Here is a 24,275-nt window from a genome sequence, read left to right on the forward strand (position 1 = left end):
GCAATCTCGGCTCACTGCAGGCTCCACCTCCCAGGTTCACGCCATTCTCCTGCCTCAGCCTCCCAAGTAGCTGGGACTACAGGCGCCCTCCACCACCCCCAGCTATTTTTTTTGTATTTTTAGTAGAGATGGGGTTTCACCATGTTAGCCAGGATCCTGACCTTGTGATCCACCCGCCTCAGCTTCCCAAAGTACTGGGATTACAGGCATGAGCCACCGCACCTGGCCCCAGTAACCTTTTTAAAATTTTGGTTACTGTATTTTAGTTCTAAAATTTTTTTTTTTTTCAGAGACAGAGTCTCGCTGTGTCACCCAGGCTGGAGTACAGTGGCGCGATCTCAGCTCACTGCAATCTCTGCCTCCTGGGTTCTAGAAATTCTCCTCTCTCAGCCTCCTGAGTAGCTGGGATTACAGGTGCACGCCACCACGCCCAGCTAATTTTTTTGTATTTTAGTAGAGACAGGGATTCACCATGTTGCCCAGGCTGGTCTTGAACTCCTGAGCTCAGGCAATGCATCTACCTCGGCCTCCCAAAGTGCTAGGATTACAGGCATAAGCCACCATGGCTGGCCTAGTTCTAAAATTTCTATGTGATTCTTGTTTCTTTGTAAGACTTTCTATATTTTCATTTGTTTCAAGCATATCTGTAATTGCTCACTGAAGCATTTTTATCATGTCTGCTTTGAAATCTGAATTAATTCTCACATCTGTGACATCGCCATCTTTGCTGATGGTCTTTTTTTTTTTTTTTTTTTGAGGCAAGGTCTTGCTCTATTGCCCAGGAGGAGTGTAGTAGCACGATCTCAGCTCACGGCAACCTCCGCCTCCTGGGCTCAAGCAAATCTCATGCCTCAGCCTCTGGAGTAGCTGGGACTACAGGGGTGCACCACCAAGCCTGGCTAATTTTTTGTAGAGACAGGGTTTCACCATGTTGGCCAGGCTGGTCTCGAACACCTGACCTCAAGCAATCTGCCCACCTCAGCCTCCCAAAGTGCTGGGATTACAGGCATGAGCCACCGTACCTGGCCAATTTAGTTTAATATCTTACTGATACTTGGTATGATGACTTTTTTTTTTTGAGACATGGTCTTGATCTGTCACTCACGCTGGAGTGCAGTGGCATGGTCTCGGCTTACTGCAGCCTCTGCCTCCCAGGTTCAAGCAATTCTCCTGCCTCAGCTTCCTGAGTAGCTGGGACTAGAGGCGTGTGCCACCACGCCTGGCTAATTTTTTTGGATTTTTAGTAGAGATGGGGTTTCACCATGTTGGCCAGGATGGTCTCAATCTCCTGACCTCGTGATCTGCCCGCCTCAGCCTCCCAAAGTACTGGGATTACAGGCGTGAGCCACCCCGCCTGGCCTGATGACTTATTTTCAATCAAAACTTGTATAATTTGGTTATTACAAGACTGTAGATCTTATTTAAATCTTGTATTTTAGAAGGCTTCCTCTGACACCATTCTGGCAATGACAGGGGACACTCTACTGCCAGGCGGAAGTGGAAGTCCAGGTTCTCCACTCTACCTCCATTGACACCTGGGGCCACTGGGATCCTTGTGACTGCTGGGTGGGACTGGGAGTTCCTGCTCCCTACTCGGCCTCTTGTGATACCCCAGGCATGGATGGGAGGAATGCCTGCTGCTGATCCCCACGTGGCCTCCACTGGCACCATGTGTGGGCAGGGAGAGCCTCATCACCTCTGGAAAATGATGAACGTCCTTACCCTCTGCTAGGTTCCTCTGACAGTACCATAGTGAGGACCTGGAGGGGGCCCTTATTACCACATTAGGAGTGGAAGTCCAGGCTCCCCATGTGGCCTCCATTGACACTGTAGTCAGGGAGGGGGACCTATTTCCACCCAAGTCCTCCTTGGCCTCCTCTAACACCCAAGTAGGAGGTTGGAGCATCTCATTGTAGTCTGGCAAGGGTAGGAGTCTAAGCTCCCCACTGGTCTTTGCTATTGAGGTCAGGGTTGGGGCCACAATTTTTTTCTGTAGCAGTTTAGCTTGAGTAGAGTGGTTATTGTCTAAAATATTTTTGTCTTGCTAGTCTGTCTTTGTCCTGATCTTTTGGCTAGACAGAACAGGCTTTGCTTGGGACTTATTTTTTGCCTGTACCCATTGGTGTTTCTGGGTGGCCAGCTCCTCTGTATGCAGTCTGGGATACATGAGTCAAAAAGATAACCCAGGAGGCAGGGCATGGTGGCTCATGCCTGTCATCCCAGTGCTTTGGGAGGCTGAGGCAGGAGGATCCCTTGAGACCAGGAGTTACAAGATCAGCCTGAGCAACATAGCAAGACCGTCTCTACAAAAGTTTTTTTAAAGTATTAGCTGGGTGGTGGTGCATACCTGTAGTATGCTACTTGGGAGGCTGAGGTGGGAGAATCACTTGAGCCTAGGAGTTCAAAGTTGCAGCGAGCTATGGCTGTGTCCCTGCACTCCAGCCTGGGTGACAGAATGAGACCTGTTTCTAAAATAAATAAATAAATAAAATAAGGATAAAAAAACAAAAAGGCAACCAGGAGAAACACCACCATTCCGTCCTTGGCTCTAAGTCTCTAGCTTGTCTGCCTTCTTTGTAACACTTAGAATCTTCTTATGTTTGCTTTATTTATAACATTTAGGGTTTTTATTTGTGGAAGGAATAGGGAAACATATGTTTATCTGTCTTCTAGGAAGCAGAAGTCTATTTTGTCTTTATTTTTAAAAAATTTTTTTGGTTTTGTTTTTTGAGATGGAGTCTCGCTCTGTCATGCCAGCTGGAGTGCAGTGGTGCGATCTCAGCTCACTGCAACCTCCGTCTCCTGGGTTCAAGCGATTCTCCTGCCTCAGTCTCTCAAGTAGCTGGAATTACAGGCGCCTGCCACCATACACAGCTAATTTTTATATTTTTAGTAGAGACAGGGTTTCACCATGTTGGCCTGGTTGGTCTCAAACTCCTGACCTCAGGTGATCCACCTGCCTCAGCCTCCCAAAGTGCTGGCATTACAGGCGTGAGCCACCATACCCAGCTGCCTTCATTTATTTTTTTCAGGCTCATCCATGGACGTGGTATTGCCTTCATTTTTGGAATACATTTTTGGTGAGTGTAGAATTTAGGTTAAGGCTAGGCGTGGTGGCTCACACTGTAATCCCAGCACTGGGATTGGCGAATGGATCCCTTCAGCTCAGGAGTTTGAGACCAGCCTGCACAACATGGTGAAACCCCATCGCTACAAAAAATTTAAAAAATAAAATAAATTAGCCAGGTGTGGTGGCGCACGCCTGTAGTCCTAGCTATTTGGGTGCTTGGGCGGCTGAAGTGGGAGGATCCCTTGAGCCTGGAGGCTGAGGCTGCAGTGAACCATGTTTGTGCCGCTGCACTGCAGCCTCGGTGACAAAGTGAAACCCCGTCTAAAAAAAAAAAGAAAAAGAATTTTAGGTTACAGGGATTTTTTTCTTGCAGTACTTTAAAGATATTGCTACACTATCTTCTTGCCTGCACTGTTTCCAACAAGAAATCTCCTTCTTGATTCCTCTGCACACCATGTGTCTTTTTCCTCTCCATGCTTTGTTTTGTTTTGTTTTTTTAGACGGAGTCTCACTCTGTCGCCCAGGTTGGAGTGCAGTGACACAATCTTGGCTCACTCCAAGCTCCGCCTCCCGGGTTCACGCCATTCTCCTGCCTCAGCCTCCTGAGTAGCTAGGATTACAGGCGCCCGCCACCAAGCCCCCGACTAATTTTTTGTGTTTTTAGTAGAGACGGGGTTTCTCCATGTTGGTCAGGCTGGTCTCAAACTCCTGACCTGAGGTGATCCGCCCGCCTCGGCCTCCCAAAGTGCTGGGATTACAGGCGTGAGCCACTGTGCCCGGCCTTTCCTCTTCATGCTTTTAAGACTTTCTCTTTAGCACCAGTTTTACGAAATTTGGTTTATGATGTACTTTGGTGGACTTTTTTTTTTGAGACAGAGTCTCGCTGTGTTGCCCAGGGTGGAGTGCAATGGCATGATCTCAGCTCACTGCAACCTCTGCCTCCCAGGTTCAAGGGATTCTCCCACCTCAGCTACCCGAGTAACGGATTACCGGTGCGCGCCACCACGCCCAGCTAATTTTAGTATTTTTAGTAGAGACGGGGTTTCACCGTGTTGGCCAGGCTGGTCTCGAACTCCTGACCTCAAGTGATCCGCCCACCTCGGCCTCCTGAATGGAATTACAGGCGTGAGCCACTGCGCTTGGCCTGGCTTGCCATTCTATAGACCCCTTGACCCTTCGTGGATCACACCAGAGCTCCCTGCCCCCCACTCCCTCACCCGCTGGGGAAGTTAAAGCCACAGTGACCTCCAATTCTGACTAACAGCCAGCGATGACTACCCTGAGGGGTGCGGCTGAGGTTGGATGAGCTGTGAAGGCCCAGGGAGCCTGGGTGGATGGCACTCAGGAATGGCAGAAGAGAACCGGGACTGGCATCGGCCTCCCCTGCAGCCTCGCAGCCTCCACCACTGGGGGGCTTCGTTACCAGTGAGGAACTAAGGCAGAGAGGCCACCTCACTAGTCCAGAAAGTTTCTTGCTTGCGGGAACGAATCTGACTCCATGCCTGTGTTTCACCACAAAGAGTAACAACAATGCTAGCGAAACCACCGAGTCTGGCACTGTCCACTCTGGATGCTGCTCACATCGTCACAGCCGCCCAGGGGCCCCACACAGGGTGCCTCGGGCACCTGGTGCAGTGGTCAGGGACGCAGGAGAACCCCAGCTGCTGCTCTCGGCCTGCAGGAGTACTGGCTTGTGTCAAGAAAGGGCACCAGGCCACACTGTGCTTGGAGGCTCTGCAAACATTTGCGGAAATGGAAGGACACATCCTTAACTGTTTCAAAACTGAAAGATAGAAGAAACGCTGTTCTTCACTTCCCCTGGAATCAAATCTGTTAACTAGGAGTTTCCCAAACCCAAATCCCCAGGAATCTTGAGCCTAAATTTAGCTTATCCTTGGAAGGTCACCGGATTACCCTGGGACAGGGTCAGCCAGCAGCTGCTCAAGATAAACTTGGCTTTTCTGCAGACTCAGGCTTTTCTCACACACAATTAATGAGATCCTGCCGTACTTCCCCTGGGAAAGCAGAACAATGGCTGGGGGTGAGCAGGTGGCCTTGGCCAGTGCTCTGCCCTAAGGACCCTTCACCAGAGATCAGGGGTTTTTGTCCCTGCCTAACCAGGACACCTCCGATCTCTACCTGCAGGCCCTGGACCACTGTGGCACTGTGGACACAAGGCCACTTCTGCCCCTTGGACACTGAGCCCCTTCCCACCTCTGGGATCTTGCACTGGTTATTGCTTCTGCTCTGCCTGGAACTTCTTCCCCGGATCCCTGTGAAATGTCACCTCTTCAGAGAGGCCTTCACCACTGTCTTTCCTGCCCAGTTCTTGGTTGATAGGTTCCTGTCAGCTCCTTCTGGGCAGGAGCTTCTTGTGCTGTGTGCTCTGCCTAGAGACAGTGCTTGCCACAAAGTAGGTGGGCAGACCCTCCATGAGTGGCAGGAAAGGTGGGTGCACCCTCATGCCCCTCCGGAGTCTGGCCTGGGCCACTCAGAGGCCAGCCTCCATCTGAGATGGGTTTGTCTGGGGTAGCGTCAGCCCCTGCAGCCCTCTCTGGGCCTCTCTGCATTGGCGTTGTTCCATTGCAGCCTGGGGCCTCGACCAACATAGTGGGGTCAGTGTAGAAATCAGATTGTGAAAGGTGAAGCCTGAGACTCCTCTGCCACGTCCCTGAGATGCTGTGAGGCTGCCGCCAAAGAAACATGAGCTTGCTGGGGCCACCCTAGGATGCCAGCTAGGAGAGGAGAAAAACAGGCAGCCAGGTGAGAAGCGAGAGCCTTGGGCTGACTGCAGCTCCAAGCTGGCTAGAGGGCGACAGGCAGCCTCCTGTGCAGGACAGACGCATGAAGACAGCCGCCCTGTGGAGGTTATTCCTGGATACTGGGTGGGAAAGTTGGCAAGCAAACGGACAGGTCCAGCTCAAGCTTCTAAAAGCAATGCTGGGGGACAGTGCAGCAAGGTGTTCCTGGAAATGACCTTGGCAACACAACTTAGAAGATGAGCAGGACCCAACCTGACAGACCCACACTGCGGGCAGAAGAGGCCAAGGTAAGAGACGGCCCATGTGTGGCCCATAGGCAGGTAAGTCTGCTGGGGCAGAGTGTGTGCTCAGGGCCACACCAAGCCTGGTGGCTGGACCGGCCAGTCCTAGCGCATGCAGGTACACATCAATCCAGCTGCTCCAGGAGTCGGCTCTTTGTCCATGGGCAATGTGAGCCATGGAGGGTCTTAGGTAGGGTGAGGCCCAGGAGAGGGGCCTGGTGGGCAAGGGCAGGTCCCTGATGACCTGAGGAGGCCGCAGCAGTCACCCCAGGAAGATGGTGGCATGGAAGGGCTGGGAGTAGGGGGATCTGGGGAAGGTCCCTGGGCTTGGGTTAGGGGGTAGTAAGAGTGACAGGGTGGGTGGGTCAGCTGTACCCCTGGAGTACACAGAGGAGGAGATGTCCAGGAGGGTCTGTAGAGGAAGGGGTGTGTGGCCCATGGGTCTGTAGCAGGAGGAAGGCAGTGACTAAAGTGATAGCTGGGAGAAGACAGTGGTCCTCAGAGCCATACCTGGCGGGGAGAGGCCACGTGGGGCTGAGCAAAGAGGGTACAATTTCCTTCCAGCCTCAGGGCTGGGCACACTTGCCTTCAGAACCTCCCCACACTAGGTGAGCCAGACGCTGGCCTTATCTCATTTACCATCTCAGAGCCATCTGAAGGGGGAGAAGGGAACCCGGCCCCAAGAGGGAGAAAGTCATCAAAGCTCCCGCATCTGTGACCAGCCTCAGTGCCATACTTTTTCTATGGAGGGCCCTGTCCAATGGAACTGAGCAAAGACCAGATAAAAGAACTGGGCACCCAGTGGCCTCAGTCCAGGGCCTGGAGTTCAAACTTTACTGGAAACAAAGGGGCCGAGAGAGATTGGGGAAAGGACTGCTAGAAAGGAGCTGGTGCCCCCATGGGGCTGTGGGTTTGGGAGCCTGGTGCCCCCACCTGAGCCTCAGGGGGCCCGGAGTGTCCACCCCAGCGGACCTTTCGAGAAATGGCTGGGCCATTGTGCAGAAGAATGCCCGGAAATCCCGCGCCTCCCTCCTCCAGCAAGGATGGGGGCTCTTCCTCCTGGCCAGGAAGCTCCAAGTTGGCTTCCGGAGGGTGGCCTGGGGGCTGGGGTGCCAGGGACACCATCGCCACTGGTGGGAGGGCAGGGCACAGCCCCTCCGTGTCCCTTTGTCTCTCCTGTCTGAAGGCCAGAGCAGGCTGCTAGGCCTGGGGCCACCACTGCCCCTGGGTGTACACCCAGTGTGCTGGGTCACTGGGAACTTCCTGAAGTGGTGTCACCTGAGCTGGACCCCCAAGGATGGGGTGCGGGCAGTACCGCAGGAAGAGGAGCAGCCCCTGTGAAGATTGAGAGGTCTGAGAAGCCCCTGCGGCTTGGGAGAGTGGAGGTCGCCAGGCAGGGGGAAAGCCCCTGTGCCACCGCTTTGTGCCAGAGACTCAGGCTCCAGAGAGGCAGTGAGTGGCATGGGGGGTGAGGCTGGGGCCCTGGGCCTGACCTCCACACACCTGCCTGGCCTCTCCTTTTGCCATGGGATGAGAGAGACAGTGCCGGGACTCAGAGCGGGGCTGGAGAGTGAGATTGCCAGAAAGGGCCTGGGTGGGGCTTGGACTCAGGGGCGGGCTTTCTGGAGAGCCCCCCTACGAGGGCCTCTACGGCTTCTGCAAACCTTGGTCAGAGAAGTGGAGCTGGCTCGGGTGGAAGAGACCACCCGGCTCAGTCGGGGATGTGGGAATGGACGGGGTGGTGCAGGCTGGGGGGTCGAGCGCCTTCTGAAGTGACGGGGCCGGGACACGCAGGGAGGCGGCCCAAGAAGCACGCCCTAGGCCAGCCCAGAATGCGCTCCGCCGCGACTAGGACAACGGCGGGTGGGGCTGGGGGCGGCGGCCGGGCGGGGAGCGGTCCCACGCCCTCAGCTACCCCTCAAGAGCCGTTGTTTCCCTAACTTCAGCTGCCAGAGGCTCTGTGATTGGCTGCGGGACGACGGCCCGCGCACGGATTGGCTGCTTCAGGCCGGGGGGCCGGGCCCGGGGGACAGAATCCGCCCCCGAACCTTCAAAGAGGGTACCCCCCGGCAGGAGCTGGCAGACCTAGGAGGTGCGACAGACCCGCGGGGCAAACGGACTGGGGCCAAGAGCCGGGAGCGCGGGCACAAAGGCACCAGGGCCCACCCAGGGCGCCGCGCAGCACGGCCTTGGGGGTTCTGCGGGCCTTCGGGTGCGCGTCTCGCCTCTAGCCATGGGGTCCGCAGCGCTGGAGATCCTGGGCCTGGTGCTGTGCCTGGTGGGCTGGGGGGGTCTGATCCTGGCGTGCGGGCTGCCCATGTGGCAGGTGACCGCCTTCCTGGACCACAATATCGTGACGGCGCAGACCACCTGGAAGGGGCTGTGGATGTCGTGCGTGGTGCAGAGCACGGGGCACATGCAGTGCAAGGTGTACGACTCGGTGCTGGCTCTGAGCACCGAGGTGCAGGCGGCGCGGGCGCTCACTGTGAGCGCCGTGTTGCTGGCGTTCGTTGCGCTCTTCGTGACCCTGGCGGGCGCGCAGTGCACCACCTGCGTAGCCCCGGGCCCGGCCAAGGCGCGCGTGGCCCTCACGGGAGGCGTGCTCTACCTGCTTTGCGGGCTGCTGGCGCTCGTGCCACTCTGCTGGTTCGCCAACATTGTCGTCCGCGAGTTCTACGACCCGTCTGTGCCCGTGTCGCAGAAGTACGAGCTGGGCGCAGCGCTGTACATCGGCTGGGCGGCCACCGCGCTGCTCCTGGTAGGCGGCTGCCTCTTGTGCTGCGGTGCCTGGGTCTGCACCGGCCGTCCCGACCTCAGCTTCCCCGTGAAGTACTCAGCGCCGCGGCGGCCCACGGCCACCGGCGACTACGACAAGAAGAATTACGTCTGAGGGCGCTGGGCACGGCGGGGCCCCTCCTGCCAGCCACGCCTGCGAGGCGTTGGATAAGCCTGGGGGACCCCGCATGGACCGCGGCTTCCGCCGGGTAGCGCGGCGCGCAGGCTCCGCGGAACGTCCGGCTCTGCGCGGCTCCTGCCTGCGCCCGCAGCTGGCTTTCTCCTGCCACCAGCCGGGCCCTGCCCTTAACAGACGGACTGAACAGTTTCCTTTTCTGTGCGCGGCGCTGTTTCCATAGGCAGAGCGGGTGTCTGACTGAGGATTTCGCTTCCCCTCCAAGACGCTGGGGGTCTTGGCTGCTGCTTTACTTCCCAGAGGCTCCTGCTGACTTCGGAGGGGCGGATGGAGAGCCCAGGGCCCCCACCGGAGAGATGTGTACAGCTGGTCTTTACTCCATCGGCAGGGCCCAAGCCCAGGGACCAGTGACTTGGCCTGGACCTCCCGGTCTCACTCCAGCATCTCCCCAGGCAAGGCTTGTGGGCACCAGAGCTTGAGAGCGGGCGGGAGTGGGAAGGCCAAGAATCTGCTTAGTAAATGGTTTGAACTCTCTCCCACCTGTGTCCTGTTCTCTGTCCAGCCATCTTCCATGTCCAGCAGCCCCATTCATCACCCACCAGCCCCGCCCTCCCAAGGACTCCTGTGGAGATCTCCTTCCAGGGCTGGAGGCTGGGGCCCTTTTCCCCATCCTCCCTGCCACCTTCCCACCAGGTGGGAGACACAGCCACCACTTACTACAGCCCAGAAAGGCGGGATCTGCAGTCAGAAGAGCTGCTGCATCATGGGGCCCTGGGGCCCGGGATGGGACAGGGGCGGGGGCAGCGGCAGACCCCAGCAGAAGATGCGGGGTGAAGCGCCCTCAACACAGGCTGGTGAGTGGGGGTCCTGTGATGTGGCAAGTGCTAGGGGTGAGCAGCCAGGCCGCTGGCTTCTCCCAGAAAGGGCCAAGCCCCACACAGCACAGGGCGAGGTTTTCCACTGCCCTCTCAGGGCTTGCCTAGTCCCAAGTCCCATGAAGTGGCCACAGAGGTTTGTAGAATCCCCGACCAGGCCCTTTCTAATGGTGGGTGGGGCAGGAACAGGGGTGAATGCAGGACGCGCCAGTCAACAGTAGGGTTGCCATGGGAGGAGGTGCTGGCAGCTGGTTGCCCAGAGTACTGCAGCTTGGCTCTAGCCCCTCGTTCTGGCTCCTCTGCCAGTCCCGGCGTAGCTCCCTACAGAGCCTGTGCCCACCCTGCTGGCCTGGCAGCCTGCCCAGAATGGTGCTCACAACCAGCACCTGTGCCAGCCCCTGCTGGGGGCACTCTGGGTAACCTTCCTCCTCCAGGGGCTGTGTGGCCTGGGAGTCAGTGCTGGCCCCTGCCAGGCACCTCAGAATGGAGGGGTCCAGAGCCATCTCACATAGCCACTGAGAGCTCATTGTTTTTAGCCTTGTTCTAGGCACTTTGAATTAACACATTTTTAACTTTTGACATAAAGCTAGAAGCAGAAGAGAGCAGCTGATGAAGGGGGCATGCTGCAGGGAAGAGCTCTAAGCCCAGCCGGAAGGGAGACTTGGCATCTGCCCCAAACTGGCCTTGGGGGCCCTGCCCAGAAATGTCTGGGCCACATCCAGTGACAGGGAGTCTCCTAGGTCTGGCCAGGCTACCATCATGGAGCAGTGGGAGAACCCCAAGAATGCAGGCTCAGAGTGGCTTAGGGCAGCTGCTGGAATGTGTGGCAGCTTCCTGGGAGCTGCTGTGGAACCAGCTGGTGGGATGAGTTACAGGGAGAGGGGTCCCACGGTGCAGAGGTCCTCAGCAGGCCTGACCTGTGCCCCACCTGGGCCTGTACAACAGGGACCAAGAATGGTCCCCAAGCTTGGGAGTGTGTGATCCCAGAGCTGTGGCCCTGGGCACAGCCGAAAACAATGGTCCTTACACTCTTGCACTTGGCCACTGGGGCTGGGTAGTACCAGGTCTGGTGTGTTTGCTCAGAAGCCGAGGCCCACGGCTGCCTGGGAGGGCTTTCCTAAGAAAGGAAAGGCACGGGGCTGGGCACGGTAGCTCACGCCTGTAATCCCAGCACTTTGGGAGGCCGAGGTGGGCGGATCACAAGGTCAAGACATCAAGACCATCCTGGCCAACATGGTGACACCCGTCTCTACTAAAAATACAAAAATTAGCTGGGTGTGGTGGCGCGTGCCTGTAATCCCAGCTACTCGGGAGGCTGAGACAGGAGAACCACTTGAACTCGGGAGGCAGAGGTTGCAGTGTGCCGAGATCACACCAACTGCACTCCAGTCTGGTGACAGAGTGAGACTCTGTCTCAAAAAAAGGAAAGAAAGGGCATGGAAACGCAGCTGCACAGCCTTTGAACTTTCCCAAATGGCCAGGGTGGGCAGCTCAAGGGCCCCAGGAAGCTGTGCAAACCACCAGAGGTGAGGGGAGGGGCCCAGCCTCCAGTCCAGCTCTTACCCTTTTGTGCACACTGCCCTTTGCCAAGGGCTGCACCAAGACCAGCCCTACCTACCTGTGTGCTCTTTTCCAGGCCACTCTTTCTGAGCTTTTCCCCACTGACTTAAAACCTACCCAAATCACTCCTGCCTTCAAAGACCTGGAAAAGAGTGCTGGATGGTGAAACCCACGGGTGGAGGGATGGCTGAGAGGGTGGACTTGCTATGTGGCTGAGGCCAGGTGGACCGGAGGAAGTGGTAGGTGGACAGAACCAGGTGCTGGCTGGCACCACCAGGCAATGGCCGGTGCAGGTGCTATGAGGAGGTGGGGATGCCGAGGGGTCCTGACCTCTGTCCCCTGCCACCCAGAGGGCCTGGAGGACAGAGTGAGGAGATCTTGTCCTTGGGGCCAATCCCCATGCTAATTTCCTGCCAGGCGCTGAGGGCTCCTGGGGCCCAGGACCCACAGAAGGCTCAGGGCACACTCAAGCACTGGCCTCGAGACCAGAGCCATAATGGGGACGGAGCCTAAAATAAGCATTTTATTTAATAAAAAATGGCTCCTACATCTCAAATCATGTCCATAACTTACAATCTAAATGAAAGCCAGTTACATAAATAAGAAGGTCATTCCGGAAGAATCAAATTCTAGAAAAGAAAACAAGAAAAAACAAGTTTCAAACAATGTTGATGTGCCACCAAATTAAACAAACTGCCCAGGCGTTCCCTCTGGGTAGTGCTGCTGAGTAGCCAGGACTGCTTGTGGGGGTGAGGCCACCCCAGACTCGGAGGCCCCTGCTGTCCTCATAGCACCCCTTGTCTGGGCTGAGCTGTCCTACATCAGAGCTCCTGCCCGCTAGCCCGGGCACCTTCTCATCTCACGGACCCTGCCCAGCTGCTCAGCCAGCCCCCTGGCACCCTCCCATGGGGTCTCTCCCTCCATCCCTCGGCACTCGGCTGCTCAGCCCTCCTGGCCCAGGCCACCTGTGCCGCTGCCTCAGTGGAAGGACACACAGCAGCATAACATCATCACCAAGCAGGCTGCAGGGGAGGGGTTTGCCTCTAGCACCCACTCCACTGCCGGAGAGCCCCACCTCTGCCTCCGCCCCACCTCTGCCTCCGCCCCACCCTATGCAGTCCTGTGATGCTCACACACTCATCATCTAAGGAGAGAGTGGGCCCCATTTTTGGATGAGGAAACAGGCTGAGCCTGATTAGGTGGCTGGCCCAAGGTCACTGCTGATGAGCCTACAGAACTTGCCAAAAACCCCAAGGGTCTGACTCAGAGCCCCTCCCCCCAAATGGGCCCCATGTAGCCCAGGCCACCCTGAGAGGAACTGTGGGGTCCCTGAGGCCCCCTATGCTGTTGTCAGCAGAAACCCCCACTCCAGCCCCAACAGGAGAACAGGTGCTTGCCCCTGGAGGGATGGACAGATGGATGGACGGACGGATGGGAGAGTGGGGAGGACCCCAGGCCTGGCCCGAGGGACCTCCTGCAACAGAGTCTTGGCAGGGCCCATCTGCCACAGCCGCAGCCTCCAGGCTAGGGCTCCGGGAGATGCAGGGCTGGATGTGGCATTCCCTGTGGGGAACCTGGGCTGAGAGATAGTCACAAAGATACAAGGCAGGCCTATTTCCTGGGAACCCTTAAGAAAAACGTAGCACATGGGGCAGTGGGAGGTGTCCCGGGACAGTGACCTGCCAGGGAATCCCAATGGGGCCTTCAGGACAGCTGTGTGCTGGTGAAGGCCCCAGCAGAACCGGCGCTTTGGAATTCCCAGCTAAGTGGCTGCCAACAGCTTTGCTTTCTCATGAGCCAAGCACACAAAAGCCCGGATGGCTGCTCTGCAGGCTCTTGCCCAGCGCCTGACACGAAGGCTGTGGGACAGGAGGCTCCAGGTGGCCTTCGAGGGCAGCACCAGGAAGTCTGTGTGTGACATGTTGTCACACGCGATGCCCAGCCCGAGTGTGGTCAGCAGAGGGTGAATACCAGCTCTTTCTGAAGGGATCGCAGGGGCTTAATGAAATTAGCTGCCTCAAAATGCCCCATTGTGGCCCTGCTGGCAGCCTAAGGACAGATGTGCTTGGGAAAAATGTGTTGGCTCCAATCTCAAGAACCCTGCTTCGGTCTGAAACCCAAGTAAAAGCCTCCGTTGAGGGAGGACAGAGCAGGGCATCAGGGTCGGGCTCTGAGGGGGCAGCTGCAGCCGCCCCTGCAGAACCCCTGTAACTCACCCTAGGACAGGAGGGAGATGAGTGCGTCCAGAAACTTGCTCCGATCCTCAGCTTTCAGTTCAATTACTGAAGTAATGAAAGAAAAACAGCCGTGAGAAGGGAGTAGTGGGAACACAAGGCAGGGCACAGAACTCCCCTCCGCTGCCTGCCCTCCACCCGCATTCCAAAGTGCGCGGCTCCTCCCGGCCTGTGGTATTCTGCACTCAGTGGTTGTGTCTGTCTCACTGTACTTCATCTTCACAACTGCTGTCTGCACTGCTAGAGAGGTCAGGGCTGGGGCCTGCAGGGAGAACTCCACCCCGGGAAGACAATAGAGGGGACACAGGGAGGGGCCCTACAGACCTGGACAAAGACGGGCCTGCCCACCCCAGCTGGCATGAACCCCCATCCCCAGAGTGGGTTGTGGAAGTCCTTGGGTGGGGCAGGCCACTTTTGGCCGCACTCTGGCCAATTCCTCGGCTTCAGTGTTCTCTTCTGCACAAGGGGACATGGTGCAAACTGCCCATATCTCACAGGGCCCTCAGGCTCAGCTGAGCACCCAGACCCTCACCATAAAGCAAAACCAGGCCCCAGGATGGGGCTGGCCTGGCCCTGGGAGCCATCTATGCTGCCAGCCACAGCCCCGAGAGCCCCAGACCCAGCCCACGCAGGTGGGCACTAGACATGGCCCACTCTGCACCCTCACCCCTGGCTCTCCACCCTCAGGGAAACCAAGCAGTTCCCAGCCCGAATCCTCCCTGTATATTGAAGGCCAGATATTCTGCAGGCCAGTGGGTGTCCATCCACCTCTCCCACATCACAGGCACGAAAGAGTTAGCAGGGGCTGCTGTGCGGGGTGAACCAATGCCACACAGTGCCACAGCCATGGCTGGGTCTGGCTCAAGGAAGGCAGCTCTGAGATGGCTGAGGCCACTTCAACAAAGTCTGGATCTCCCATGACAGTGTCTATCATTGTTGAGGAATCCGTGGCGATGAGGCAAGAAAATGTCCTTTCTCAGAGGTGCGGGAAGTACTGAGGGCGTTATGAGCTGAACGGTCTCCCCCACATCTCTATGTTGAAGGCCTTACCCCCAGGACCTTAGAATGTGACTGCGGTAATTAAGTTCAAATGGGGTTGTTAGGGTGGGCTCTAATCCAATCTGTCTGGTGTCCTTGGAAGATGAAGCGGTTTGGACACAGACACCAGGAAGGTATGCAGAGGAAAGACCATGTGAGGACACAGTAAGAAGGTGGGCATCTGTGTGAGCCAAGGAGAGAGGCCTGAGGAGAAGCCAGCCCTGCCCCGCCTTGACCTGGGCCTTCTCTCCTCTAGGACTGGGAGGAGACACGTGGTTGAAGCCACCCTGTCTGTGGCACTTTGTTATGGCAGCTTTAGCAAACTAACCCGGGGTGAAATATCAATAACTCTGTTTTACTTTAAAACCTGTCAACAATAATTAGAATGCCAACACAGCCGAATGTGAACCATGTTCCGTGCTGGTGCTGGGGAAGCAGCGGGCGGGCAGGCCCATCCATTCTGGGCTCATCTGACACACAGGTGGGGCTGGTGTCCCAGCCGTCTCACAGGTAGCACCTATCACGACACACACCCCGGCCTGTGGAGAGGTGGCTGGCGCAGCACAGGTTGGTGTCCTGGGTCATCATGGGCCCTGCTGTTCCCTCACCCCATGAAACAGAAACAACCCAACCCTGACAGGTGAGATCGGGGCCCAGGGGCCCTGGTGGCCAGTCCCCTAGGCTTGCTGGGAAAGTGATCCTTAGCACTAGCTGTAAGGCCACAGCCAGGCCAGTCATTCTCTGGGAAACACTTTTTCCCCCTAAGGGGCCTGAGGTTCACCAGAGCTCCCTAAGCCACCAGCAGTAGCCTGTCCCAGGGCCAGATCTGGAAGGTCAAGAGGGCTGCTGGCCAGGCTCCTCCAGCCATGCCAACTTGCTTAGTTCCAGGGCCTGCAGTAGCCTCAAAGGGTCAGGTGGGAAAGTGTGGCAGAGTGGCAGGAGACTCTCACCTGAGAGGTCAAAATGGTTGTGCAGCATCCGGGAGCTGGTGCTTTCCGCTGCCTTCTCAAACGCCCTCCCAAAAAAGCTGCTGACACACAAGACATGTCGGGGGCCAGGCTGCCTGCAATGGACCCTTCCCACCCCCCACCCCAGGACAGACACTAGAGGCAAATACCACTCTACTCAGCAGGGCTAATAAGCTGACAACCCCAACACCCCCGACCCTCCAGTCCCAGGACAAGTGGAAGCTGCTCACTTCTTCCTGTCCGAGCTGTCGGTCTCCGGGGGGATGCCCACCACGGTCACTGTGCCATGCTCCACGCTCAGGGGGGCAGCCATCACCAGGGGCAGCAGCTTGCAGCGCCGGTTCTTTGTCTATGGAGTCGGAGAGCACCCTACGTCAGGGTATGGTGGGCCCCAGCTCAACACTCAGAGCCCAGAGCCCGACAGCGCCCAGTCGCTCCACTCCCCAAAGCCTCCAGGGACGCTGTCACCAGGAGACGCCTTGGTCCCCACCCAACCACCCCAAGTTAGATGCCCAAGGCCAGCGTCTAACTCCCAGTCCAGGGAGCTCTCCAAGCACCTGCCCTCCCGTACCCACAGCATGGTACTGTGGCTGTGATGCTGTGTCCCCGAGCCTCCTTGTCTACCAGCCTAGCCCCACTGCCCCTTGGCTGTTTGTTGCAGGAGGCCTGCCCCGCTATCCTCTCCCTCACCTCCTTCAGGTCCTGCGGCAGCTGCCACCTTCTCCAGGAGGCCCCAGCCCACCCTGCCTCGTCCTGCTCCATCCCCTGGCAGCACATCCCCTCATCTTAACCACAGCTGCCACTCCTCGTCCCCCCTCGCCAGCACGCTCCTTCAGGATAAAGGTTTAGGGTTTCCTTCTCTGCTGTGTCTGCTGCACCCACACCCTACAGCCCAGGTGACCAGTATTCCTGGTGTGTCTAGGACTGAGGGGTGTCCCAGGATGTGCACCAGGATGGGCAGTCACTCCACAACAGGGCTGGGCAGGTGGTGGATGTTCAATACATGTCTCGTAAACGAATGGATCCTGTAAAGTGGGTATGTGTTCACCCATTTCACGGATGAGGAAACTGAGGCTCAGGTCAGATCATCTACTTCACGTCACACAACTGGCAAATGAGGAGGCTGATCTTTGAACACAGCCTAGAGGACGTCAAGGCCCATGCTCTGTCCCTAGTTTATCTTTGACATTACCTGGTTGATAGAACACATGTCATCTGTCATCATTTTACTGGTTAGTTCAGCAGCAAAAGAAAAGTTCAACTTCCTGTTAGCACATTTTGTTTGAAATAGCCCCCAGCATAAACTCTTAATTATTGAAATGTCACATCTGGGAGGAGCCCCATGTTGGCTAGGTGAGGACCCCTGTCCTAAAGCCAGCCAAGTTAGGAGTGTGTTCCATGCCAACGCAAAGAGGGGGTTAGGCCACACAGAAGACAAAGCCAGGCACAGGAAATCAGCCTAGTGGACAAGCTGTTGCTGGGAAGCCAGTCGGTGCTACAACCATCCCGCTTTCCCTGACCTTCAACAATAGGACACAAGCCCCAGCCCTGTTCACTCTGCAAGGGCCCCTCCCTACTTGTCTGAGTGACTTAGACAGCCAGTGATGAATCAGAGCTTGAGAGAACTGGAAGGTTCCTAGGGGTCAGCTGAGAAAAAGACAGCTCAGAAAAAGTAATGGATGTGCCTAGACCTTGCAGCTGGTCAACAGCCACAGGCACGCCAAGGCCAGCATCTAACTCCCTGTCCAGGGAGCTCTCCAAGCACCTGCCCTCCTGTACCCACAGCACCCGCCTGGCCCCTCACCGAACACACAAAGGACTTGAGCAGGTGTTTGCTGAGCAGGCTTAGGGATGCCGGCCTAGAGAACAGCATGACATCTGGAGTGCCCTGCGGAGGCGAGACAGATGGTCAGACGAAGCCACTGGTGCTGTGACCAGGCGCCCGTGCTCTGTGGGAAGCCTGACCTCCATGAGAGAGCAGTACAGGAAAGGCCCCTGGGAGATGACGAGGTTGGTGCAAAGGCAGCTGGCAATGGTCTGCTGGGTGGCTCGCAGCTGCTTCTTGGCGAGTTCCAGGCCATGGTACAGCTTGTCCAGGTTACTCCTGTAACAGGGCAGACACATGGCTTTGGTGGTGCTTGTCAGGAACTCTTGGTAAAATACCAAAGTCACAAATAGATTGCTTGGTTCCTGGTTCAGGAAGAGGTTTGGGGATAAGAATTTATCTTCTCTCCCTCCTGAGTTCTCTTTCACATGAAAGGAAAGAATTTTTTTAAATGTATAAACCCACAGCAATGCAAATGAGAGGTGGAGGGGGTGCAAGTATCAGAAGACAGGAGACTAAAAGCCAACAGAGGGAAGATCCTGAAGGCCCAGGAGGACTCTGACACAGGGGAAGCTTGAGCAAGGGCTGGAGGTTGGACAAGGGATCCCCTCAAACCCAACAGATAGATTTTTACTCTCCCTCACAAAAAGGGAGGCTCCCCTCTGAGTACATGAAATGTGCCGTCTGTGGATAAGTAGAATCCTCAAGCAAAGCCTCTGGGCCCTACAGTGGGGAGTCCCAAAGTGTCACAGTTGGCTCCTGCCTGCTAAGGTGAAACGATGTCTTATGACCAGCAAGCTGTGCCCAGATACCCATGGCTGAGCCAAGGGTCCACGATCCCCTTCTTGAATATGAAAGACATCAGACCATTTGAGAAATGCCTATGGCCTGAAAAAATAACCCTGAAGGAAACAGATAATTTGGAGAACAAAAGAAAGTTAAAATGAACTCTAATTAGTATCTTCAGAGAGATGTGCGCAACTCTTACATTCCTAAACCAAGAACAGGATGCTATGAAAAAGGAAGAGTTAAAAACTAGGAAATGTTGATGGAAATTAAAACAGCTGCAAAAGATAAAACATCCACTCCAAGTCTGGAGGATAAGTCAAGAAAAATTTCCTCAACATAGATAACAAGACAAAGCTATGGAAAATGTAAGGCAAAAAAATGACAGAGCATCATCATTCCAGGAAGCCTGAAAAGCAAGAATAAAAAACACGGATGTTTTCTGTGGGGGGAATAGTAAAGAAATAGTAAAATAAAGATATTGTCAGATATATAAGAACTCAGAAAGTTTATCTCACATGCGCCCTTTCTTTGAATGTTACTTAAGAACTGTGCTCTAATTTAATGAGGGAGTAAATGAAACAAAGATGAAGATCCCAAGAAACATTGGACCAAACTAAGAGGCACAGCCAAGATTTGGACATCCATGGGAACAGTGGAAAGAAGGCCTAGAGAGCTGTAGGTCCAGGCTGTGGTGGGAAGACAGAACCCCAGACTCTCCAGCAAAAAGGGGCTCAGAGAAAAACAGCTGGAAGGAGTTTGGAGGAGAAAAAAAATGGATGTGATAAAGGAGGCAATTAAAAACAGCAGGAAAAACAAAGAGCTGTGCCAGATAGTCATCTATTACTACACATGACTGTCTCTGGAATAGTTTATTAGCACAATAAAGTAAAACTGTTTACTTTCAACTTTTAAAATCAACCTATAACCAAAGATAAGACAATTTATATCTTTTTCTCTAACCCAAAATTGTTATCAGTCTTGAAAATGTAAAAGCACAAATTTCAGAAAGTACCGAGCAGCGCTGAAGAGCAAAGTAAGGCTGTTTCTACAGCTTGGATATTTGTCCCCTCAAAACCTCATGTTGAAATCTGATCCAAGATCTTAGAGGTGGGGTCTAGTGGGAAATGTTGGGTCATGGGTGCAGACCCCTCATGAATAGATGAATGCTCTCCCTGGGGCTAGGGGGTGTAAGTGAGTTCTTACTCTATTAGTTCCCGTGACAGCTGGTTGTTAAAAAGAGCCTAGTACCTTCCTCCTCTCTCTTCCTTCCTCCATTACCACATGGTCTCTGCACACACCAGCTCCCCTTCTGCCATGAGTGGAAGCAGTCTGAGGCCCTCACCAGATGCAGATGCCCAATCTTGAGCGTTCCAGCCATCAGAATTATGAGCCAAATAAACCTTTTCTCTTCATAAATTACCCAGCCTCAGGTATTCCTTTATAGCAACACAAAATGGACTAAGAGTGTTTTAAATATCCTTTTCTTACAAAGTAGGGAGACGAGATACTAGTGATGAAAGAAGACATAAATATGTTAAAGTTGCAAAGAAGTTAAAAATAGTGGCAAAACTGTACCAACAGGAGGGAAGGTGGACAAGAGTGGGATAAATCCTCCTGTCATAGCAGGAAGTTGGTAGACAATGTCTAAAGCCTACCCATCAATGCTGGGATGATGGCAGCAACAGTGGTAAAATAGTTTTTGGATTTTCCCAAATTTCTAGATAAAAGTAGAGCAACTAGATTGCAAAACCAAAAACCTAGGACCCACATTTGTAACAAATTAAGAGAACAAGGGAACACTTCAAACCCCAAAGTGTAAGCAGGTAAAAAGAGACCATGAACAGCCAGACAGGTATACTATCTACATCAGTGCGAGAGAAAGCCGAGAGGTAGTGAGACCTAAGAAGACTTAAAACTCCAGGCAACTGGAGAGCAGCGGCCCAAACTGAGAGTTTTGCCCCATGCAAGAGCAGGCGAGTGCAGTGGGCCAAGGGAAAGTTTAAGGAGCCTCCCTAGAGTGCAAGGAGTCCTGGTAATGAGCAAGGGGTCCTGTTAAACAGCAAGGGAGCCTGGTAAAGCATAAGGGGGCATGGTAAAGAGCAAGGGGCCTTGCTGAAGTGTAAGGAGACTATAGTAAAGAGTAAGGGGCCCAGCCTGACCAACATGTCTCTACAAAAAATACAAAAATTAGCCAGGTGCAGTGGCACATGCCTGTAGTCCCAGCTACCTGGGAGGCAGAGGTTGCAGTGAGTGGAAATCGTGCCACTGCACGCCAGCTTAAGTGACAGAGTAAGACCCTGTCTAAAAAAAAAAAAAAACAAAAAAAACAAAAAAAAACTCCAGTGAATCATACTCCTAATGTAAGGGCTAAAACTATAAAAGTGTTAGTAGAAAAAATAATGTGAAATCTTCATGACCTTGGGTTAGGCAATGGTTTCTTAAATATGACACCAAAAGCACAAGAAACAAAGGAAAAAGTAGGTAACTTGTCATCAAAATTAACAAATCTTATACTTCACAGGACACTGCCAAAGTGAAAAGTCAGCCTACAGAATGGGAGAAAATACTTGCAAATTACTTATCTGATAAGGGATTTGTATGTAGAATATATAAAAGTTTTAGGCTGGGCACGGTGGTTCATACCTATAATCCCAGTGCTTTGGGAGGCCAAGGCTGGAAGACTGCTTGAGCCCAGGAGTTTGAGACCAGCCTGAGCAACATGGTAAGACCTCATCTCTACTAAAAATTTAAAAATTAGCAGGTGTGGTAGCTCATGCCTGTAATCCCACCTACTCAGGAGGCTGAGGTGGGAGGATGGCTTGAGCCAAGGAGTTTGAGGCTGCAGTGAGCCATGACTGCACCACTGCACTCCAGCTTGAGCAACAGAGTGACACCCTGTCTCAAAAAAAAAAAAAAAAAAAGACAAAGGACTTGAATAGACAATTCTCCTAACAAGATACACAAATGACTAATAAGCACATGAGAAGATGCTCAACACTATTAGTCATCAGTAAAATGCAAATCAAAACCATAACGAGATACCACTTCATACTCACTAGGATGGCTGTAATCCAAAAGATGGACAATAACAAGTGTCGGTGAGGATGTGAAGAAATTGAAACCCTCCCTCCTCGTGGGAATGTAAAATGGTGCAGCTGCTGTGGAAAAGTCTGGCAGTTCCTCAAAAATCTGGCAGTTCCTCAAAACCTAGTGTTACCATGTCACCCAGCTTTTCCACATGTTGGTATATAACCAAAAGAAACAAAGACATGACTACACAAAAACTTGTACATGCAGGTTCACAGCAGCATTAGTCATAATTGTCAACAGGTGGAAACAAACCACATGCCCATCAACTTATGAATGGATAAATGAAATAGAATATATCCATCCAATGGAACATTATTTACAATAAAAAGACATTGGCCGGGCATGGTGGCTGATGCCTGTAATCCCAGCACTTTGGGAGGCTGAGGCAGGCGGATCACGAGGTCAGGAGTTCAAGACCAGCCTGAACAACATGGTGAAACCCCATCTCTATTAAAACTACAAAAATTAGCCGGGCTTGGTGGCATGCGCTTGTAATCCCAGCTACTAGGGAGGCTGAGGCAGGAGAATTGCTTGAACCCAGGAGGCGGAGGTTGCAGTGAGCCGAGAGCGTGCCACTGGACTACAGCCTGGGTGAGAGTGAGACTCTGTCTCAGGTGGCGGACAGGGGAAAAGACATATAATCCCCATATATCCTACAATATAGATGAGCCTTGCAAATATGATGCTAAGTGAAGAACCCAGTCACAGAAAACCATTATCTTATATGATCCCATTTGTATGAAATGCTCAGAACAGCCAATTCATAAAGACAAAAGGGAGATTGGTGGTTGCCAGAGGCTGGGAGGATCTCTCTGGGGCAATGAAAATGCTCTAAAATTAGATAGTGGTGATTACTGCACAACCTTGCAAAACCTAACTGCAACCTACTAAAAGTCATTGCAGGCTGGGCACAGTGGCTCATGCCTGCTCCTCCCAGCACTTTGGGAGGCTGAGGTGAAAGGATTGCTTGAGCCTAGGAATTTGAGACTAGTGTGGTCCACATAGTGATACCACATCTTTACAAAAATTTTAAAAATTAGCAAGGCGTGGTGGCATGCACCTGTCGTCCCAGCTACTCAAGAGGCTGAGGTAGGAAGATTGCTTGAGACTGGGAGGTCAAGGCTGCTGTGAGCTATGATGCCACTGCATTCCAGCCTGGGCAACAGAGCGAGACCCTGTCTCTAAAAAAATAAAAATAAAATAAATAAAAGCCATCACATTGTACACTTTAAATGGGTGATTTGTATGGCATGCAAATTGTATCTCAATAAAGCGGTGGAAAAAAAGTGTGTTTGGGAGCAGAACCAGGAAATCCCAGAAAGCAGGCCCCCATATATACATATGCATCTTTACCACTGCACAAAAGCAACAGAAGTGGCAGCTCTGTGAAGCCAGAAAAGCTGTCTGAATCATGCCTCCTCCTCCTAAAAAGTCAGGGAAATGAAATTTATAAAGAGCACGAGAGAAGTAGCAAAGTCAAATCCCCTCAAAGTCACTATTAGAAAAAAAGAGAATAAGGGACACAATAACACCTCTCTGGACAATGAAAGTACACTAATGTGAAAGTTGCAGATCCCAGGATGAAATCACTTTTTGTCAGGCCCAAACAAATTAAAGCTGGGAAAGCACCAAGGAGAGCTCCTGCTTGCATGTCTGGAATAAAGACTCAAAGACTTTCTAAATAACCCCACAAGAAATCCCTTCTTTAGGACTGCAACAATTCAGATAAGATGCTCTTAAAATATAACACTTGCCCAGTAATGCATCTTCACCAATGAACTGACGCCAACTCTGGCTTTGAGTCTCTGAAACCAATGAATTGTTTCCAAGCTAGCTTACGTGAACTTCTCCTTTTGCCAATAAAAGCTTCCCCTTAGCCTCCTCTCTTTGGATGCATATTTGGCTTGCCATAGCTGTGCATCGCAGACACTATAATCCTCTTTTCTAATTCCCAAATAAATTCAACGCATTTGGAGATATTTTTCTCTGATGTCTTTAGTCTGACACTAGACAGACATGCTAAAAAAAAGACACAAATTGTCACATTCCATTTCAAAACAAGCAAAAAGACATGGAAAAATATAGGACATCTCAGGAAGTGAGATAAGAAAGAATTGGAAAATTAAAAAATTGAGAAATGACAACTATAAGATTAAACACAAGAACGAATATACATAACAAATAATGCCTTTTGTTAAGAGATACAAAAGGTAAAAAAAGAGAAAATTTTAAAAATCAAAAAGAAAAAAAAGCCAAAAAAGACTCAAGAGAAAGTGACAAATACTGAAGTGGGGCAGGTAATGTGTCAGGTGCATGCCACACTGGCACTGTGATTCCAGTTCACCCAAGCAGTTTCTGCAGGACACAGTCACTCCCACAGCCCTGGGGTCCCCGTAACTGACCTCCCTGGGCAGTGTGAGAAACAGTGGTGGCCCCATGAGGCAAACCCACAGCCCTCCTGCTACCTGGAGAGGCTGTCCAGAGCCTGGATGAAGTGATCTGTCCCTGAGCCATCCTTCTCAGGGCTCTCCATCAAAGACATGGTGGCAAAGACCACGTCGCTGGCCAGGAACTTGTGCTTGAACCCAAAATGAATGCTGAAAGTCTGCACGCGCATGTCCTTCATCCTGTCATGGGAGCAAACACAACTGTCACCCTCAAATTGTGGGCAAGCTCTCACTGCCAGGCAGGCCAACAGATGTGCTAATGTCCCTCACAGGCCCAAGCCAATGCTTCCAGAACAGCCATGCTGCTCAGAGGATAAGGCAGGTCAGAACGTCCAGACATACCAGCCCTGCAGCCCAGAGTGGCCGGGTGCCTTCTTGTCAACAGCTTTATGGCTGGCTTAGGGGGTGTGTGGGGTCCTCTCCCA

The 24,275-nt window shown here is 53.2% G+C and overlaps 2 protein-coding genes across 6 annotated transcripts in view; one reads left to right on the forward strand and one right to left on the reverse strand.

Annotated features, from left to right (window-relative positions):
- Nucleotides 1-7,244: 7,244 nt before the first annotated feature.
- Nucleotides 7,245-9,558, forward strand: CLDN5 (claudin 5). Its single transcript, XM_054469246.2, has one exon. It carries the CDS (start codon nucleotides 8,347-8,349, stop codon nucleotides 9,001-9,003), a length of 657 nt encoding a protein of 218 aa, XP_054325221.1. The 5' UTR covers nucleotides 7,245-8,346; the 3' UTR covers nucleotides 9,004-9,558.
- A 2,398-nt stretch (nucleotides 9,559-11,956) lies between these two features.
- Nucleotides 11,957-24,275, reverse strand: part of CDC45 (cell division cycle 45) — a 41,658-nt gene continuing 29,339 nt past the window's right edge. For 2 of the 5 annotated variants that reach the window (XM_063662848.1, XM_054469253.2), the window contains 7 exons: nucleotides 23,869-24,030; nucleotides 17,665-17,803; nucleotides 17,504-17,587; nucleotides 15,930-16,048; nucleotides 15,682-15,758; nucleotides 13,676-13,741; nucleotides 11,957-12,088 (listed from right to left, as the gene is read on the reverse strand). In XM_063662848.1, coding sequence (XP_063518918.1) covers nucleotides 13,677-13,741; nucleotides 15,682-15,758; nucleotides 15,930-16,048; nucleotides 17,504-17,587; nucleotides 17,665-17,803; nucleotides 23,869-24,030 — 646 coding nt within the window. In that variant the 3' untranslated portion in view covers nucleotides 11,957-12,088; nucleotide 13,676. Of the gene's footprint in view, nucleotides 12,089-13,675; nucleotides 13,742-15,681; nucleotides 15,807-15,929; nucleotides 16,049-17,503; nucleotides 17,588-17,664; nucleotides 17,804-23,868; nucleotides 24,031-24,275 lie in introns of all 5 variants that reach the window. The other 3 variants (XM_063662847.1, XM_054469251.2, XM_054469252.2) reach the window with 2 other exon arrangements.

This window comes from Pongo pygmaeus, chromosome 23 (assembly GCF_028885625.2).
Source record: "Pongo pygmaeus isolate AG05252 chromosome 23, NHGRI_mPonPyg2-v2.0_pri, whole genome shotgun sequence".
NCBI classification, from domain to species: domain Eukaryota; kingdom Metazoa; phylum Chordata; class Mammalia; order Primates; family Hominidae; genus Pongo; species Pongo pygmaeus.